General features: G+C 42.9%; 1 protein-coding gene across 1 annotated transcript in view; it reads left to right on the forward strand.

Annotated features, from left to right (window-relative positions):
* Positions 1 to 1,630: 1,630 nt before the first annotated feature.
* The window catches only part of KIF5C (kinesin family member 5C), a 72,604-nt gene continuing 54,144 nt past the window's right edge, over positions 1,631 to 20,090 (forward strand). The window contains exon 1 of the mRNA XM_035131291.2: positions 1,631 to 2,297. Within this exon, the coding sequence (XP_034987182.2) occupies positions 2,172 to 2,297 (126 nt within the window). The 5' untranslated portion in view covers positions 1,631 to 2,171. The remainder of the gene's footprint in view (positions 2,298 to 20,090) is intronic.

The raw sequence follows: 20,090 nt of genomic DNA on the forward strand, positions 1-20,090 counted from the left end.
TGAATAGCAATGAAATAAACTTGAGTACAGTGGGAACACAGCAGAGGAGAGGCAACACTAAGTAGCAGCCTTGTCTACACTAACAGAACCAGGTAATATACTTCACATATGTATTGCCTATCAATTACTACTAAAGCTCATATAGGCCTCACAAAGGAGGGGCAGATCTATAATAGGTGTGCACTGATCATTAAACACTAACATGAATGGGAAATACCAACATAAGGCGAAGGACGGTGAGCAAAAACTAATTTTTTAAAAGTACATGTGCAATGAAGCCTGGAACCACCATAAAATTATGATTCGTTTGAGCTGGTGCAAGCAACATTATCTTGGAAACATGTTCCATTAACTTTTTTCTAAGTAGCAGTGAAGTAGTGCTTTGCTGACAAAGCAAGAATCCATGGAGCTGCGAGTAAAGCAAAAGGGAAGCAACCCTATTGGAAAGACATGTGAAGAGGCAAGTCAAATATTTAATTATTAATATAGGTACATATTTTAAATTTTGTAATATTCAGATGGTTCCTGAGAAGTCATGGATAGTTGGGTACCCATCTGATTGAAGGATTACCAGAGTAATGTACACAACACCACCCAATGAGCCAGTGACAGAGCGCAGGATTTTAAAGTTAGGTAAATTAAAAGTAAATTAAAAAGAGAAGAGGCAACATCAGGAAGATCTCAGAAAGGGGTTATAATCATCATCAGTGCTTTTTTTTTCTGGGGGTACGTGGGGATATGCATACCCTGAAACTTTTTGTGAATCTAAGTTTGGCCTCATTGAGGGGCAGTACAGTACAGTACCGGTATTTCAATATGAGTAGGAAAATGAGAATACCCCTAAACATTTTTTTAAGGAAAAAAAAGCAGCAGCACCACCACCACCACCACCAACAACAACATTATTCTTGGCAGATAACATTACTTTCACAAGTTGTTTCAAGCAAGGCACTCTAAAACTAGTATGCTTAAGATACTATATGCAGATATTGAGACTGTGGGATGGGATTGTCTACGAGATTTGAGGAAGAACTGCAACCTTCTCTTTTAGGCAGGACTCAGGAGGCGTCTGATTTTTAGTCTGACGGATGATTTCAGGCTTTATACATGCTAACATTGTGCCATTCAGCTTTGTTAATTTGAAATATATTTTCTATTTGTATTTTTTAGAAGTCCTTCAGGTGCCAAAATATAGCAAAAAGTTAGGAGGAAAGGAGGAGGAGGAGGAGGAGGAGGAGGAGGAGGAGGAGGAGGAGGAGGAGGAGGAGGAAGAAGAAGAAGAAGAAGAAGAAGAAGAAGAAGAAGAAGAAGAAGAAGAAGAAGAAGAAGAAGAAGAAGAAGAAGAAGAAGAAGAAGAAGAAGAAAGAAGAAGAAGAAGAAGAAGAAGACCTCTCCTCACATTCCTTCTCGCCTCGTCTCTCCGGTTCCCAGCTCTCCCCACCTGTCCTTACAAGAACTACAACTCCCAGGATGCGCCAGGAACTTCTCCCCCTCCAGTCCAGCCCATGAGCTTTGGGAAGGGTTGATGTAATGCAGTGAAGTCACAAAGCCCTTGAGGGCGGGGGAAGAGAGAGAGAGGGAGAGGGAGAGGGAGAAGGTGGTTTGCTGGCGGGGATGCAGGATGGTGGCGACAGCAGCAGCAGCAGCAGCAGGAGCAGCAGCAGAGCTTGCAAAGCTAGCAAGCGGCTCCGGCGTTTGAGTGGGCAGGAAGTGGGGCGGCGTGGAGAGTAAAGGACCCGGCTTCATTTTTTATTTATTTATTTTTATAAAAGACTTCGAATGATCATATGCATTCCTGTTGTTCGATGCTTTTCTTTCACGGCACCGGCGGCTGCCACCGTCTGAAGAAACCCGAGCTGCAGCCCTCGAGGGGCTGAGGCTGGCGCCCCCCACCCCACCCCTCAGGCCATTCCCGCCCTTCTGTTTATTTCCCTGCCTAAGTTGCTCGCGCCTCGCGCTCGCCAGTGGTCGTGTTGAGGCAACCGGGCATGCTGCCTCGTTGCCGCCGCCTCTCCTGACCGGGCTGGGCTCCTTCCCCTGCCGCTCGAACACCCCCCCGCCACCCCCCAAAAGAAACGAGAAGCCGGGGAGGGGGGGGAAAGGAGCGGGGTCGCCCGCGCCGTCCTCGCCACGCGCCGTAGGTCAAGGCGCCACCTCCTCCCCGCGCCGAGATGGCGGACCCAGCCGAATGCAGCATCAAAGTGATGTGCCGGTTCCGGCCCCTCAACGAAGCCGAGATCCACCGCGGGGACAAATTCATCCCCAAATTCAAAGGCGAGGAGACGGTCGTGGTCGGGGTAAGCTTCCTCGTCGTCGCCTTGCTTGTTTTGTTTTGGGGTGGCTTTTTTGTTTTGGGGGTGGTGGCGTGCGTGGGAGAGGGAGTTGCCTTCATCTCGTCCCCCTCCCCCCTTCGCCTTAAGACCTTCCCTCGCCTCCTGCAGCAACGTGGAGAGAGAGAGAGACCCGCCAATTTCCTCCCTTTCGGCAACATTGTCGTGCTGCCTGGGCCCCCTGCGTGGCGTGCCTTCGCACTGCATTGTTGTGCTACTACTTCCTCCGCCCATTGTTCCCAACCTTGGCTGCTGTTATGGAGCGACGGTGCGCGCGCGTTTCTGTGTGCTGGCTCTTTTCATTCACCTTGAGCTCCGAAACCCTGGTATGGGAGGAGGGTGCGGGGATGAGATTGGGAAACCCCTTCCACTCACTTGCCATGGGAGGAAAGGTCGCGCCCCGCCTGGGTGTCTTCCTCCCTTACTCCTCAGACTTGGAGATCAGCTTGGGGGTCCCAAAGGAGAATGCCTCTTCCTCTTCTCTTTAGCTGGAATAGACACACAAAAGATGTTGGAAAGGGGTGTGAGTAGGTGGTGTTTTTTTTGGGGGGGTGTCACTTAATATAGGTGTTTGGTGGTAGCATTTTCCCCCCTTTGGGGGATGCAACATTCCAAGCCTTCGCATGTGCGTGAGCATAAGGGGATGGCACAGCCAAGTGTCCTGCGGCAACCTTTTTCGAAAGCCTGACATTTATTGCTGCGTGAGCCTTTTGTGGGCTAAGAGCCCACATTGGCAGATGCATGGCACAGTTGCCTTCAGCTGAAAGATAGGCATAAATAGGTATAGAGAAAGTAACTGTGAATGGTGGTGCAGAAAAGGCATGAAATGCAAGCATTTTTTATTTATTTAATGTTTCACTCCCCTGTCTAGCTTTGTTGAAGTGCCCATTTCTTGTCTTATCATCCTTTGCTTCTGTAGGCCAGATACTACAGTTAATTCCTACATCTGTCAAACGTTAGTGCCCTGCAACAAAACATCCTCCTTCGACCCTTTTTGGATGCTTTCTGCAGGGGAAAACCTGCCATGTAAGGTACTGCTTGGCTGAGTTCCTTGTTTTTGTAGCCGCAGCAGAGGGCAATGGTGGGGAACTGAATAGAGTCAACCCCAATTGACTCTTTCAGCTGCCTCCTTTCCTTCCTTGCTGCTGCAGCCTTCCAATCCCCAGCATTGATCAAGCTGATGTCATCTGGATCACTGGGCATGCTCACATACTCCCTCCTGATGCCTTTGACTGATTGACAGGTGGCAAGAAATTGCTGAGAGAATTACAGAGGTGGAGGAATTCCCACCCCCTCTGCCAACCCAGCTTGTGTTTTCATGCATTTTTGCAGCCCTGAGTTAAAAGCATGCCAAGCTGCAGTCTCTGCAGACGAGAGCAAAATTTATGTATTCCATCCAGAGATGTTCAATCCTTGCCTGCTGTGTTCATTTCCTGCTCTTCTTGCTGCATTATGGGGAGGGAGGGAGGGAGGGAGGGAGGGAGGGAGAGAGAGAGAGAGAGAGAGAGAGAGAACCTTCGGTTAACAAGAGTTCCATTCCTTATCACTTACAGGATCATATTGGCCTTGGTTGAGATGTTTGCTCTTCCGTTTTCCTACTGTAGATGTGGTGGCGTGGGTGGGGGAGAGGATGCCTATATATCCGACCTCAACGCCAGCGGTATCTGGCTGGCCTTCAGGGCAATTTGTGGTAATATTCTCCTTGCAATATGAATTACCTAATAGTCCTGTAATATGAATCTATGGCAACCTTCTGCCTGAATTCCTCTGAATAATGGCAACCTTCTGCCTCTATGCTAAGATTTTCAAAATGTGTTCCAAGGAAACTGGTTTAATTAGATTAGAAGATCAGTAATGGCAGACAAAGCTTTCAGCTTGTCTGCCCATTACTGGAGTTCCTGGTGGTGTGCAGCTGTTGGACCCCAGTGAATTGAGTGTGCGCCACAGAATATACCAGAGAGTCGTCAACAGATAGGTGGACTCTTCAGTGGACAAAGTCAGTGTGAAAAGCATTTTATTAAAGGAGTTGAAAGCTACATTTATAAAACATTGGTGGGCAGCTTCCTCAACAACCTTTGGTTTTGTTACCCCTGTTACTCCTTTACCTCTGGAGCTCAAAGCTCAATGCATTTTAGCCTCACAATAACTTTGAGAAGGTAGGGATGGCTGAGAGAAGATGACTATCAAAGACAGATTATGTTCAGAGGTGTGAGAAGTACTTGAACTCTGAGACTGTTGTAAGGGATTGGTGCTTCTATCATAACAGGTTTGTGAGTGTATGGGGAAAGGTCCCAGGAACAACCCCCTGGCATCCGTAATTGTTAGCTGAATTCTGATTTTAACATTTTTATGTTTTTTATTGTGTGGTTGTTGTCATTGGAACATTCTGTGGCAATATTAATTGCATGTTGTCTAACGAAGTGCTTTATTTTTCTTGTCTTTAAAAATACAAACATTCCTATAAGATTTGATAATGGACAAAAATTTTTTAAAGAAGAAGAGTTAAAAAACATCAACTATCAGTTGATAAAGCAAAAGGAAATCTGTCTGGTTATTTTATCTTTACTGGTTATTTGATATCTACTTCTCTTTATTCTGCAATGAGAATTTGCCCTTGACTCTGAAATGGTTGTTTCAAATTGTCAGTACACCCATACCCAGTTTTCAGAGTTACATCAGAGCTGGACTAGGAAACTTTAGTAATGAATTAAGCACTAGCCAACTCTGTTCATTTCTACTTCTGGCCTATCAACCACAACAAAATGGCAATAGATATTTGTATGTGGGTGTAATATTTATGTTGTCGGGGAAATGGTTATAGGGCTTTGAGCTAACAAATGATTATTCTAATAGGCTTACTTCAGTACTCTGCTAGATAATTTTTACTTGAATTAGTGAGCAATTAGCCCAACAATAATTACAGTGTTTGTAGGTGTCGCTATGTTTTGCTGTTTATGTTTGGTAGTTCTGGATGCAGCAGTGATACTACTAATTGCATTTGGTTTTGCCCATGGATACTTAAAAATTCTATCACTAAGTAGCTTTAGAATCACTAAATATAAAATAAGAAGCCTTGCTAAATTAGTTTGTTTTTAAAAATGGTTTGTAACTAGAACTCGTTGGTACAGCTTTGCTTTCATTTTTAAAACGCACAATTATGAATTTGAGAATACGGTATATTTTTATAGGATGGAATTCAATGTAGCACTAAGTGGGATATGTGTGCAGGGAACAAGATCTGCTTGTGTAATGGATCTTCCTTCTGTGCACCCCCAAACCTGTTCTGGTGGTTCCTCCAGCCCTCCAGGCTCGATTTAGGGAGTGCAGGAAGGAGAGGAGGGAAAAGTCCTATCACGTAAGCAGACTTTGTTCTTCACACAGAACAACTTAGTTGAACCCTGCCCATACAAATCAACATATCCCTTATTTTTAGCTTGTTGAAAGAAAATACATGGAAGCATCTCTTTTGAAGCTAGCTGTTGTTACTTGCTTAAAACCAAAGATAAATAAGCTAGGTGAAATCCACTGGAAATCTCTACCCTTTCAATCCTTTACTGTTGTTGTAATTTCCATTTGTTTCAGTACAGCTTTCTCTGCATTCTTGCTCCCCTGGCTTCTATGGCTCTTTTGGGGAGCTTGTGTGGGTGCAGATCCCTGGCTATATGTAGTCCGGGGAGACATTGCCAACCATGGCCTGCTTCACCTGTTTGCCGGTAAAGCTGTCTCGAGGCAACAGTGATTTGATTCTTCTTCCTCTGCAAACTTTTCAGGTGGTAATATTTTCTGTGTTCTTCATCACTGCAGACAGAACTCCTAATATTTGCACCAGAACCAAGCAAAGCTGATTCAGTATTAATTTAGCTTGCTTAATATCTTTCCTCCCTTCCTTCTTTCCAGGCTGTGTGTGTTATTGTGGAATTAGCTTCATAAGAGAAATGATCTGTAATAACTCAGTAAGTGATTACAAATTTTAGCACTTTTAGATTACTTAGTGGCAACTACATTTGCTACATGAATAACTCATGAACTTATCAACTTATGCCTTTGTTGATAAGCATTAGCTTGTCAACAAAAACCTTTTCATATTCCTGTGTTCAACATGCGAAGGGTTAGAGATGTTTTGGATTGCTTGTTCTCCTCTCCGTGGGCAGGCAGTTCCCAGCCTTTCTCCCAGCTCTGAAGCTGGAGAGGATTGCCACACAACTACTTTCAAAGTGGAAAGGTTGGCCAGGCCACTTATCACACACTCTTATGGGCAGGCCACGCTCACCATGCTTAGTGGATTTATTGCATCTCATGTAAATCTGCAAGATTTAATAGGTGCTGGTGTTTTTCAGGGGGAACTTGCTGCCTAACTCTCTGACTCTATGTCCTGCCTGCCTTGTTTTACAGCAAGGAAAACTGTTCCACCACTTCACCAAATTGCTGTCTTAAAAAAAATTGTAACAGTAATTGCAGCCAATTGTTAACTTGCAATCAAAGGCATGTTTCACTCTGGCTTGCAAATGAATATTCTGGACAAATGTAGGTTGTACGATGGCCCTCCTGTAATTGCTGAGGTCTCCTTTCTTTCTCTGCTGAATACTGCAGTGATTAGTTGGACTAATTACACTGTTGTTAGCGTAGCAGCTGATAGTTTCTACTTTTCCTAGTACTGTACTGTATTTCTTGTGATTCCATAGCGGTAAGCATACTTTTGTCCAGTGCTGTGCTGGTTCTGTGTCCTGACAATGAGTGGGATAGAACCCACCACACCCACTTGCACATGGACTTTAAAACTGAAAGGAAACAGCAACATTTCTGCATTATTTTTTAAAAAACCAACAAACAAAGCTCAGCAAACCATTTGTGCCTCTGCAGTTCTGGTAGTGTTGCGGTCTGGAAAGCTGTACAAACCTGAGCTGTTCAATAGGCTCCTCTGGTGGGCTATGAAGTGCATGCTTTTCAATCAGTTCTTTTCAATCCAGATCTGCTGTCTGTTGCATCCTGTTGGTTTAAAGTCAATAAAAAAAAGAATGCACCCCAGGGATCTTGGATCACCACGACAGGCCTTTTGTTTGCATGAGCAAACAGAAGCATGTTTTGGCCAAAGTAAAGCACTTTTCCAGTCCTATTTATCTCAATGGGAGAGATTTAAGTATCTATTGGATAGTCCTGCTGAAATCAATGTGATTTAGAAGTGCTTTTGTTTTACTTGTGCCTTAAATCTAGCATCATTATAAAAGAATCTAGATAAAGGCATTTTGCTCAGGGATTGGGAGGAATGTTCTCAAATAAAGAGGGATAACTTTGTGACAGCCATCCATTGTATGCTTCATAGAACAACAGTTGTCACAACAATTAATGTCCCAGTGTCATGAATAAATTTCAGAAGTTTGTTTTGGTATTAAATCTATGCTTAGCAACTTAAACCCAACAATTCTATTAGTCAAATAAAACTCAATTCTTAATACAGTAAGTTGTAAAGCTGTTCTGCTCATTAGCAAAACTTTATTGTATATTCTGCTTGATTTTTTGCACTGTTTAGCATGAAAATAGTTTGAACGGTGCTTTTAACAGTTTTTTAAAATTATTATTAAAATGTCTTTGAATGAGTAAGCATATGTTTCATCATGGATGTTCAAAACAGATAACCATAGATTTAGGGTAAAATTCAAGTGGACTTCCTTGTCCCTCCCCCCCAAAAAATCTGGCGACATGGGGGAGGGTGAGAGGAAGGGGAAGCCCTTTTGTATAATAAGTCAGTCCCACTCACATATGGATAATGTTGGTGTCACTCTTAAATCATACCTTTAAAATTATATAAAATCCTGTAGAACAGCTAAAATATAAACTCCAAAATCAAGTTAGTCAGTACCTTTATTGGGACCAACTGAAATGCCATTCAAAATGGAAGGTGCTTCCAAAAGATCTTAAATAATTATGATAGTTGTATAGTTTTTTCTTCTGTGCAGCCCAGGACCTACGCATGCACTGCCTGGGCTTGTGCCCCAGAGAGGTCACCTCGGTGCTGCTATTGCAGCAGTTTGACTTCACCCCCAGTGACTTGGAGGCGCACTCCATTGTCTCTTGAGACAGACGGATGCCAACAGATTTATCGATTATTGTGTAAAATAATATCTATGAAAAGACACATGGTTGTGAAACCATCATGCAAACAACACTGGTAGCCCAATAAAACCCGAATTATTCCTCTGCTCCCACCCCTCTGTAATTGGATAGATATCCATTTTATTTCCATTGGTACAAGAATATGGAGCAGAAGCAAAAAAGATGAAGAAGACCATACAGTATTGGAGCATGAGAACAATATTTCAGAAGAATGTGATGAGATGGTTGATTATTGAGAAGTGTGACATTTGTTTTGTGTGCTTTTATCAAAAATAAAAACAATTACTCAAATTACATTTGACCACTGTAACTGGCAACTACATCTAGTATATATTATTGGTCTCTTAAATTTCGGAAAATGAACAAAAATTCCCATCCTGGATATGATGTTTTAAAATGAAGCAAATTTCATTTACATAAAATAGTAGTTTTGCTGAGTGCTGCTTTGCCTGTGCAAAGACCCAAGCTAGGTAAGATATAACTTGGAAAATACTCTGCAGCTTAATCATATCATGTTTCAGGTAGGGATTTATTTTTCTGCAAGACTGAAGTTCTTTCTTTCCCCTTTTCATTCTTTCTGGTTTGCTGCATCCTTCTGGCATCTCCAGAGGTCAGACCTTCATCAGACTGGCTTTTTGTCAGGATTATTTGTCAAGTCATTCTGATTATACGACGCTCATTAGAAGCAACTAGATCTCTTGTGGTCCCAAAACACTAGCCAACATCTTTACTTGGAGCACTAGAGGCAAAATCTGGATCTTGGCTGTAAGTGGGAGGATAATTTGTCATTTTAGAAAACCTATGTGAACAAAGTACAGTTAATGATATAAATTTCTGAGGTTTGCTGCATTTGAATCAGGTTCACATTCAGAAGAATTTGAGGCCCTTCCAAGAAGCATCAGCAAGCACTTGGTGGAGCTATGGGGAAGCCTATCACCTTGACCACGTAGCTGTAAAACCTGCAAGTCCTGGTTCTTGCTCTTTGGCTGATGTCTTGCACGTCTGGGAAGGCAGGGCCCTGATTAACTCCACAAAAAAGGCTACTGTTACTGCTGAAGTTGCCTAGAATATATTTAATATGCTTTATTTAATATCCCTTTACCTTTACCTTTATTGACCCAGGTGGCGCTGTGGTTAAACCACTGAGCCTAGGGCTTGCTGATCAGAAGGTCGGCGGTTCGAATCCCTGTGACGGGGTGAGCTCCTGTTGCTTGGTCCCAGCTCCTGCCAACCTAGCAGTTCGAAAGCACGTCAAAATGCAAGTAGATAAATAGGAACCGCTACAGCGGGAAGGTAAACGGCGTTTCCATGTGCTGCTCTGGTTTGCCAGAAGCGGCTTTGTCATGCTGGCCACATGACCTGGAAGCTATACGCCGGCTCCATCGGCCAATAATGCGAGATGAGCGCGCAACCCCAGAGTCGGTCACGACTGGACCTAATGGTCAGGGGTCCCTTTACCTTTACCTTTATTGACCCAGGTGGCGCTGTGGTTAAACCACTGAGCCTAGGGCTTGCTGATCAGAAGGTCGGCGGTTCGAATCCCTGTGACGGGGTGAGCTCCCGTTGCTTGGTCCCAGCTCCTGCCAACCTAGCAGTTCGAAAGCACGTCAAAATGCAAGTAGATAAATAGGAACCGCTACAGCGGGAAGGTAAACGGCGTTTCCATGTGCTGCTCTGGTTTGCCAGAAGCGGCTTTGTCATGCTGGCCACATGACCTGGAAGCTATACGCCGGCTCCATCGGCCAATAATGCGAGATGAGCGCGCAACCCCAGAGTCGGTCACGACTGGACCTAATGGTCAGGGGTCCCTTTACCTTTACCTTTATGGCTGAAGTTCTTGAACTACAACTCCCACCAGCCCCAGCTAGCATGACAAATGATCAGGGATGATGGGATGTTGATTAAGAATGCTAGAATCGGGCTCATTAACGACCATGCTCATCAAATACAGTAAATAAATAAAGCAAGTTCCATTTAAGGTTTAAAAAGGTAAAGGACCCCTGACAGTTAAGTCCAGCCGCGAACAACTCTGGGGTTGCGGCACTCATCTTGCTTTACTGGTTGAGGGAGCCAGCGTTTGTCGGCAGACAGTTTTTCAGGGTCATGTGGCCAACATGACTAAGCCGCTTCTGGCGAAACCAGAGCAGCGCACGGAAACACTGTTTACCTTCCCGCTGGAGTGGTACCTATTTATCTACTTGCACTTTGATGTGCTTTCAAACTGCTAGGTTGGCAGGAGATTTAATGTTTAGACATTGATAAATTCACTTGAATCGGAACACAGGCAGATGAGATTTTCATTTGTTGGGTGCAACAGGCCAGAAGAAGACAGATGTTTTTGTGTGTGTCAGCATGCACAACTGCATGTGCCATTGTGAGTGTTTGAGGCAGCACATGCTTCTTGATCATATGGGATCAGCTGCAATACTAGAATCTTAATTCATTGCTGGCCTTTGTCGGATAGTCAAGTCAGGGTGACAAAGGAGGTCCCATTGTAAATGAATGATAGTGTAGGGGTTTTTTTATAGACCAACATTCTTGCCCCGGCCTTCAAAGAGGTCAGTGTCCCCATCTGTTATTCCACAATGCTTTTAAAGAAAGATGCGATACATGTTATGTTATGTTATGTTCACAGATTAAGGCTTTGTAGTGTGCAGTAAATTGTGGAATATCACTAGCTACCACTTCATCAATGGAAATGATATACCTCCCCACCCCGTTTGCTCTCTTTAGAAGCTGGTATCCTGCTGACTAGTATTCTTTGGGTTTAGAATTCAAGCTACCGGTGACCTGGCTCGGCTCGGTTATTTAGCTGGTGCTGACTGTGCTTTGTGCTTCTCAGCTGGATTGCTTCTGCTTTCTCTTGATTTAGAATATTGATTTCCACCTTCCCCCCCTCTCTAAGTGAGAAAACTGGCTGCAGACTGAAAATGGCATGGCAGGAGGGGAAAGTGAAACACAGTGGGTGAGATTAGAACAAAATTGGAAGAAATGACAATAGGAATCAATGAGGGGTTGTCGAAACAATAATTGATTATGTGGTCTCGAAACAAGAACATCATGTCCAACAGCATGTCAAGCACAATAGTTGGGAAGTAGATGAGAAATACACATCTAAGCAAAATGTGCACCTGCATTATTTCTTGCTTGATCATAGTCCTGTACAGTGCAACAAAAGGCTTCATGTGTGAAATTGTGCAATTACACTATTGCAGCATGAAGAAACGTAAGAAATGAATTTTACCTTATTTCATGACAAATAGTGTAGCAATAGTATATTTCAGTTGATTACTTATTTTTATTTTATTGCTTACTGAATTTTTATACCGCCCTATACCTGGAGGTCTCAGGGCAGTTCACAGAATAAAATTAAAATATAAAACCACATAATACATAATCAAAATAAAAACAACAACTCAATAATACCCCCCCCAAAAGCCACATTTTAAAAGGGTTTACATCAGATGTCAATCAAATCAACCAGAGGCCTGGTTAAAAAGGAACATTTTTGCCTGGTGTCTAAAGGTGTAGAATAAATGTTTTTTATGTGGTGGTGTCCAGACACAGGGGAGGTGCGTGCAGTTCTGATCGTGATATTATGAACAGAATAGAAATTAACACTGAAAACCTTGCATTCTGGCAGTGCACCCTGCTCCATTCACCTCTGACCTGTGCAAAGCACTACATGCTACAACTTGGCTACTCAAGGCCTCCTGCCAGTAGCCCAGTGCTAGTGCTTTGGGATTATACTAGTGCAAGATGGAAAGATAAAATACCTTTGAGCCAAAGAATCACAGTTCAGTACACCCATGAGAGTTCTGTGGTTTTGATTTCTTGTTGAATACCTCTTCCCATGTTATATGGCATTCCTGTTTTGGAACAGAGGGTAGTACTCAAAACAACTCTGTTGCATGCAGTCTTCTAGTTCAAAGTCTAGAAGAAGAAGAAGAAGAAGAAGAAGAAGAAGAAGAAGAAGAAGAAGAAGAGGAAGAAGAAGAAGAAGAGGAAGAAGAGGAAGAAGAGGAAGAAGTTGTCCTAGACACATCTGATCATAATTTTTGAAACCTGTCAGTATTTCCTAGTGTACAAGGAAAACTCTTGGAGAGATTCATAAAAATTGGCTTTTCTTACTAACCAGTCTCTTCTGCCTCACTACTAAATCTCCCCTCACCCCACTCCTTATGTCCTCTGGTGTGTGCAGAAGACTCCAGGAATAGGCAGGAGAACGTCTAGAGTAAAGTGATCCTAAGAGAGCAGAGACTTCGCTTGCTGCTTTGTATTGTATCCAAAACTTTCTGTAATGGAGAAGACTTCTCTCCCTTGAGCAAGGCCTTTTGTGAAGCAGCATGGAGAAGGGAAGAATTGGCAGAAGGTTTGCCCTCTGTTTTTAAGCTTATCCATGATACGTAACATGTGAGCACTTTGGGCCTTTTGCATGATATTCAAGGAAGGGGTGGAGTCTAGTCATACTACCTGTATTTGTGGGCACGGTATGATAAGACACAGGATGAAGGAGGAACTTGCACTGAGGTCTGGAGAAGTGAAGAAAGAAGCTTTGTGAGAACCTGTTGGAGGTGGCTAGGAGTTCTTGTCAGAAGTCTAGGAACATTTTCTCCTCATAAGCTAGCAGGTTGTTAAGTGTGATCTGGTCTTGGTTGTATGATGCCTTGGCTGAAGTTAGGATGTTTGTGTAAATTTGGTGCTCTGGGAGATCATTGAATAAATGAAACATAAGATTTTTAGGACTTCTTTGGCTTTAGTTAGTAGAAGGTTTTAAGATGCAAGTATGTATTTTTTAAAAATCAGAAAAGAGCAGTTTCATTATTCTTTTTCTGTAAAGTTCAATGAAGTATTGCTGTCAGACCCATTATATGTGTATGAAGACAGTTCTCTCTCTCATCGAGGAGGGAGAGAGAAGGTTCACCCACTTTCTTTCTGTCAGTATTACTCAGTCCATCTCTCTGATGTATGGAGGCTCAATGTGATGCAGTTTGAAAGACTGAAGAGCATTGTTCACTGAAGAGCATTGTTCACAAAAGGGGTGGTGAGGGAAAGATGATCACAGGAATTATTAGTGACTCACCATTGCTGTTGTCTATATTTTGGTTTAATATTAAAAATGGAACTCATGTACCTCCCCCCTTGATGTTGAGATAGCTTGTACTGTATTTCGAGGTTGTGTGCACCCAAAATATCTGAGAACAGGAAGCGGGAGTCACTTGTGTCTACTTAATGGGTGACCAGAAGAGCAATTTTGTTGCTTGGTTTGGTATTGATATTCATAGGGGAAGGCTACAGCATAGACTCCTTATTTTTTCCGCTTGTGAAATCAAGTGTTAGAAGCTATTTTAATTGCTTTCTTTTGTACTGTACAGCAATCTTGCCCTAAACTTCTTCATGGCCACCATTTCATCCCTTATTGAATACTGATACCTTAAGGAAAACAAGACCCTGCTGTGGTGAATTTATGGGGAATTTTGACCCGTTCACCTCACCATGGACACTGCTAATTTACTTGAGCAGAAGCTTATCCTAGGTTCTTCTTGCCAAACACATTTTGATGATCACATCTGGTAAGCTATGTTGACGTTATTGAACAAAGAGTTCACATGCAATATTTTAAAGCACCCTTTCCAAAACTGCTGTTGTAGGAGAACAAAGTGAGTATCAATGGGGAACATGAAAGATTGGTACTCAAGCAGTGAGAGACGAAGTGGAAATAATATGTATCAAATGCTGGCTTAGGGAAATGGTGGACATGTGTTTAGAGATGCTCACAGTGCTGTGAATGCACTTTGATGTGGTGTGCAGCTGTTGCTTATTTGCAAACTGTGAAAACTATAGCATTGGCTGGCCACTGTATGGCAGCTGTGGTGTTGGTTATAGTAATACTACTATTGAATTTATTACTCACCCTCCACTGTGAAGCCCCTGGGTGAACTGCAACAATTTTAAAATGACCTATAGTCAATACCAGGCACCCCCAAACTTCGGCCCTCCAGATGTTTTGGACTACAATTCCCATCTTCCCCGACCACTGGTCCTGTTAGCTAGGGATCATGGGAGTTGTAGGCCAAAACATCTGGAGGGCCAAAGTTTGGGGGTGCCTGGTCAATACCATAGGTTTCCACCTAGAACAGAGTGCCCCACAGCCAGTTCCTGAGATAATAGGAGGCTGTACATCTTTGGTGCCAGGTGCTTCCCCCCCCCATTAAGAACATGGGGATCTGCCTTGTCCTGAGTCCATTCGTCTATCTAGCTCAGGCTGTCTGCACTGACGGTTGGTGGCTCTGCAGGATTTCAGGCAGAGTCCTTTCCTTGTACTACCTGGAGATGTCAGGGATTGGACTCAGGGCTGCTTGCATGCAAAGCAGATGCTCCACCACTGAGCTATGGCCTAGTAGACGACAGTGGTAGCAAGGGGGAGCCGTGTGAGCCAAGAAAGAGAGTGCTTGCTGCAATACACTTTCTTTTCACTGTGTGCTTGGATGGATGGCCCTTCTCCTACTTCTGGGAAAGAAAGCCCCCCACCTTTGGCTGGCCACAATATAGGAGATGAAGATGGTGGCAGAAATGGAGCAGCCAGACAGCAGTTGTAGCATATGCTAGTGTTCAGTTTGGAATGCTGTAAATCCCTTTTCATATTTATTAATTGTATTTCCTGCTTGCCTGATTATGTTTCCAATGGCCTCCCATCTAGATTGCTGACCAAGTCCACACTCCTTAGCTTTACTAGTGCTGCTGCATCTACTGTTCCAGACCAGATTTATATTTTTTTATATAGTAATGTTTAATGGTTTCTTTGTTTTTGTTTTTCTAGGTAAAGGTAAAGGGACCCCTGACCATTAGGTCCAGTCGTGACCGACTCTGGGGTTGCGCGCTCATCTCGCATTATTGGCCGAGGGAGCCGGCGTATAGTTTCCTGATTATGTGGCCAGCATGACAAAGCCACTTCTGGCAAACCAGAGCAGCACACGGAAACGCCGTTTACCTTCCCGCTATAGCGGTTCCTATTTATCTACTTGCATTTTGATGTGCTTTCGAACTGCTAGGTTGGCAGGAGCTGGGACCGAGCAACGGGAGCTCACCCCGCCACAGGGATTCGAACCGCTGACCTTCTGATCAGCAAGCCCTAGGCTCAGTGGTTTAACCCACATTGCCCCTATTTTATCTGTAAGCTGCCTTGAGTCCCTGTCTGGGGTGGGTGGGTGTAAATACATATAATCAGTGCTTTTTTCCCTAGGGGGTGCGGTGCCAGGGTATCCATACCCCTAAACATTTTGTGAATCTTTGTGCTTTTGTCCATTTACTTCCCCCAGTTTTGTCCATTTATTTTTCCCAGTTTGAACTATAAAATGGTGATTTTCTTGAGTCAAAATGAGAGTACCCCTAAACATTTTTAAGAAAAAGTACTGCATATAATAATACTGTACATATAATAATGCGTTATCCCCTCCCCCTCTCTCTTTAATGCATATCTTCTCCTATAGACATACTTCTAGAGTTCTTAGTAATGTATAAAATCATACTTCTGTGCTTTCTATCAAAAATGTGCTTGGTTCTTGGTATGCAGTTTTGCACACTAGGGAAGTTTGATAGAAGAAGGTTGCAGGAAGCTGGTTGTGCTGGTTTTTTTATATACTTTTTGTTGCTGTTGTTGTTTAATGCTGGCCTTGAGCATAATGAGGAGTTAGTGGTAGATAGCAGTTTATTTTTTTTGCAATGATTCACGTTTGCAAAGTGGTGTGCAAGCATTCAGTAATTGAGTTCTTGCAGCTCATCACAGCCCCCAGGTAGGGAACTGTGTCTTAAGAGATGACACAGTTTTAATGGCAACCTAATATGTGTACGCCTGAAGGGAGTGTTGGCTGTAGCTTAATGGTGATTTCTCTTAACTTGGTGCAACTGCCTGAGGATTTTTGCTTACTGGTAGTTTTATATTTACAGCATGAATGATCTAGATTGTAATGAATGTTTAGGTGCAGTTTTCTTCACAGCAACTGCCCTGCTTGAGTCAGGAAGCAATTCTTACTCTATTCCAGAGCTTATTCTCCCTCTCTCTTAAAATTCAGTACATTTGTTGCCTTACCTTTTCACCAAAAAGCTTGAAATGATATCACTTGGCTGATCCAAGACATGATACACATTGCACTAGGTGCACATACTTCCAACATAATTTCTCTCTCTCTCATTTATAGAAAACATACTCCGTATTTTCTATTTTATTTGCTAGATTTTTTTAAGCCACCATTCACCTTAACATTCCAGGGTGGAATGCAACCTTTAAAAAAATAAAAGAAAAATAAATCCAATATAACTTTCTATATCTGAACACTCAAACAAGATTGCAATACGGTACTTTTTCTTTCTTGCCTGTGTTTGCTCGAAGTGTTTCTGAGTGTGGCTCTCTATCATGGTTATATTTGTCACACTACAATTAGCAATATATGCAAAAACCATAATGCGCCTTTGTCTTCATAAAGTAAAAAATGAATGAGTGTGTGTGTGTGTGTGTGTGTATTTAATGTGGTGACTCTTGCAGAAATTCTGAAATAAGTGAACTGGTTCTTTGTCCTGAAGGAACTGGTAAAAAATTCTTTTTTAGCTGCTTACTCATTCATGTCTGATAGAGGAACTTGTACTTTCATCTTGGTACAATAAAAATATGATTGGCTGCTTAGCTGAATTCTAGTGAGTCCTACAAGTTACCTGGTTTTATAGGGCCTTACAGTACAGTAAGCGTTTCCCTGCTTGGGCAACCTTGGTCTTCTCTGGAAATTGAACAGTTCAGGCTTTGAGTATCCCTTCTGCCTTAAGCTATTACCTTAGGCATGTTAAAAGGGGTAAAATGTCAAATTATGGTGGCTACTGGACTAATCATGTGTCTTAAACATATTGGATTTTTTAATTATAATATGTTACTACACTGTAGATTTTTGACCATTATGAAAAAAGGATGGTTTTATAGTCAGTAGCACACACTGACATTGAAACACAAAATATTGCAGGTGAAATCTCATTTCATGGATAATATATTGCTTTTGAATGTGGCTTTTGCACATTTTTTGCTACCGGTCTTCAGAACTCTAACTTAAGCAGGTGACAGGTTTATAGCTGCCTTTATGGATAAAGGTTACAGGTAGGTAGCCGTGTTGGTCTGGATCGAAGTAAAATAAAAAAATTCCTTCAGTAGCACCTTAAAGACCAACTAAGTTTTTATTTTGGTATGAGCTTTCGTGTGCATGCACACTTCTTCAGATACTTTTCTTTATGGATAAAGAAAAGTGAAACTCGTGAATTATGTGTGTCAGAACATCTGGTTGCAGATTGCAGTCTTAAATGACAAGTTCAGGTTGGTAACAGTTGTGTTTTTTCTTTTTCTTTTTAAAAAAGAAGCTGTGTGGGGTTTTTTAATTGAGCAAGTACTGGTTGAAGGACCAGCAGTGTTAACTTTGCCCACAGACTCCCATCAAGCAGAGATTAAGGCAAAGGGCTTTTCATTCCACCCATGAACCAGTATTGAGAGGGTTTAAAGTGCCTGTGATTCATGGCCAGATAAGATGCTGTTTATAGTTGTCATGAGGACTCTGCCCCCTTCCCCTTACATAGCTTCTAGTGGAGGCCATTTTTGGCAGAATCCTTAAGCCAGGTTTTCCTTGTTCTGGCTGTAACATAATTGTATTTGCAATGTGGATTCCTTAGGGCCTCGGGTGGCGGATCTAGGCCTTGGCAAGGTATCCTTGCCTAGTCTATTTTCAAGTTGCGGGGGGGGGGGGAGGCATTTCATGCACCCCCATGTGGCGGTGTTTGCAGGGCCCGTTAAAGGGTTGAGTGCGGGAGTTCCTGGCCCAAGAGCGGCAGCATGTAAGTCAAACTCCTGGCTGTGTAAGTTTGTGCTTTACAGTCCCCTCCCACTGCACCTCATTGCCCTGCACATCTTCAGACCTGGACGGGCTGAGAGGGTTACATGCCAAGGGCTATGCCAAGTTACCCACATTCTGAAGTTAAATAAAGTTGTGGCCAATTTGAACCCATACTTTGGTCTCTTGTCTCTTTCTTTTTTGGGGGGGGGGTAGACTCCACAGACAGGGTTCAGCGTGTGTGCTCGCAATTGTACAGTGGTACCTCGACTTACGAACAACTTGACAACCGAATTTTTCGACTTGCGAGTGCGGCAAATGGCTGCACGCTTACGAATTTCTCGACATCCAAACAGAAACCGCGGCAGTTTTAGATAGGCTTTTTTTGATTTACGAATTTTTAGATGGCGTTGCTTCGACTTATGAATTTTTTCGTTTCCAATGCATTCCTATGGGAAATCACGTTTCCAATGGCGCCTTTCGACTTATGAATTTTTTGACCTACGAAGGTGCCTTCGGAATGGATTAAATTAGTAAGTCGAGGCACCACTGTACTTGCAATGTGGATTGTGCTGTTAGGTGAGTATCCGTGTTCCTGGCATTTATAGGTATCAAAAGGAAAACTTGCAGTGTGGTGACCTCATTGCACTGTGAGTTCTGTGCATCAGAATCTGAAGAGGAGGCTGTTTCAGCATGAGTGTAATGGATATAATATGTGCTCTGCTCCTCTGTGTGCGCTTCAGATTGACAACTGTACCAAGGATGGCTGGACAAGGAACCCTGCCAGTTACACCTCTTGGCTGAGCTGGATAATGTGTTCTCCCCCCTTTGGCTGATCTGGGAAATAATTACAGTGGTGCCTCGCTAGACGAATTTAATTCGTTCCACTGGTCTATTCTTATAATGAAAAATGCATCTAGCGAATCCCATAGGAATGCATATTTTTTTTTGATTTTTTTTTTTGCCCATAGGAACGCATTAATTGAATTTCAATGCATTCCTATGGGGAACCACGATTCGCTAGACGAATTTTTTTGTAAAAAGAATTCGTCTAGCGAGGCAACCTCCGCTCGAAAAATCCTTTCTTTAAGCGAAAATTTCGTCTTACAGGGCTTTTGTTAAGCGAGGCACCTCTGTAATTGTGTATGTGTGCTTGGATATTCTAGAATGCATTCTCATCATCTTTTGCCCAGACCTCTTTTTTATGTATTTACTGGCATCCATGAAGCACTATAGCAAGATGCCATTCAATGTCCTGCTTGTGGACTTAGCATGGGCATCTGACTGGCTAAGGTGTGAAAAGGATGGACTAGATCGTCCCTTGGCCTGATCCAGCAGGGTTTTTCTTAGGTTCTTAATCCTCAAGTACCATCTACCCAATACTTAATTCTTTAGAAGGACGCTGGTGGTGCTGTGGCCTAAACCACTGAGCCTTTTGGGCTTGCTGATGGAAAGGTTGGCAGTTCGAATCCACATGACGGGGTGAGCTCCCATTGCTCTGTCCCAGCTTCTGCCAATCTAGCAGTTCGAAAGCATGCCAGTGCAAGTAGATAAATAAGTACTACTGCGGCTCTGGTCTCCATCACGATGTTCCATTGTACCAGAAGCAGTTTAGTCATGCTGGCCTAATAATAATAATAATAATAATAATAATTCATAATAATAAAAAATTATGTATACCCCGCCCTTCCCGGTTCAAAAACCCGGGCTCAGGGAGGCTAACAACAAATTTAAAACACTTAATACAACATAAAAGCAGCATAAAATACAGTATAAAAGCATGAATAAC

Source organism: Zootoca vivipara, chromosome 1 (assembly GCF_963506605.1).
Source record: "Zootoca vivipara chromosome 1, rZooViv1.1, whole genome shotgun sequence".
Lineage (NCBI taxonomy): Eukaryota > Metazoa > Chordata > Lepidosauria > Squamata > Lacertidae > Zootoca > Zootoca vivipara.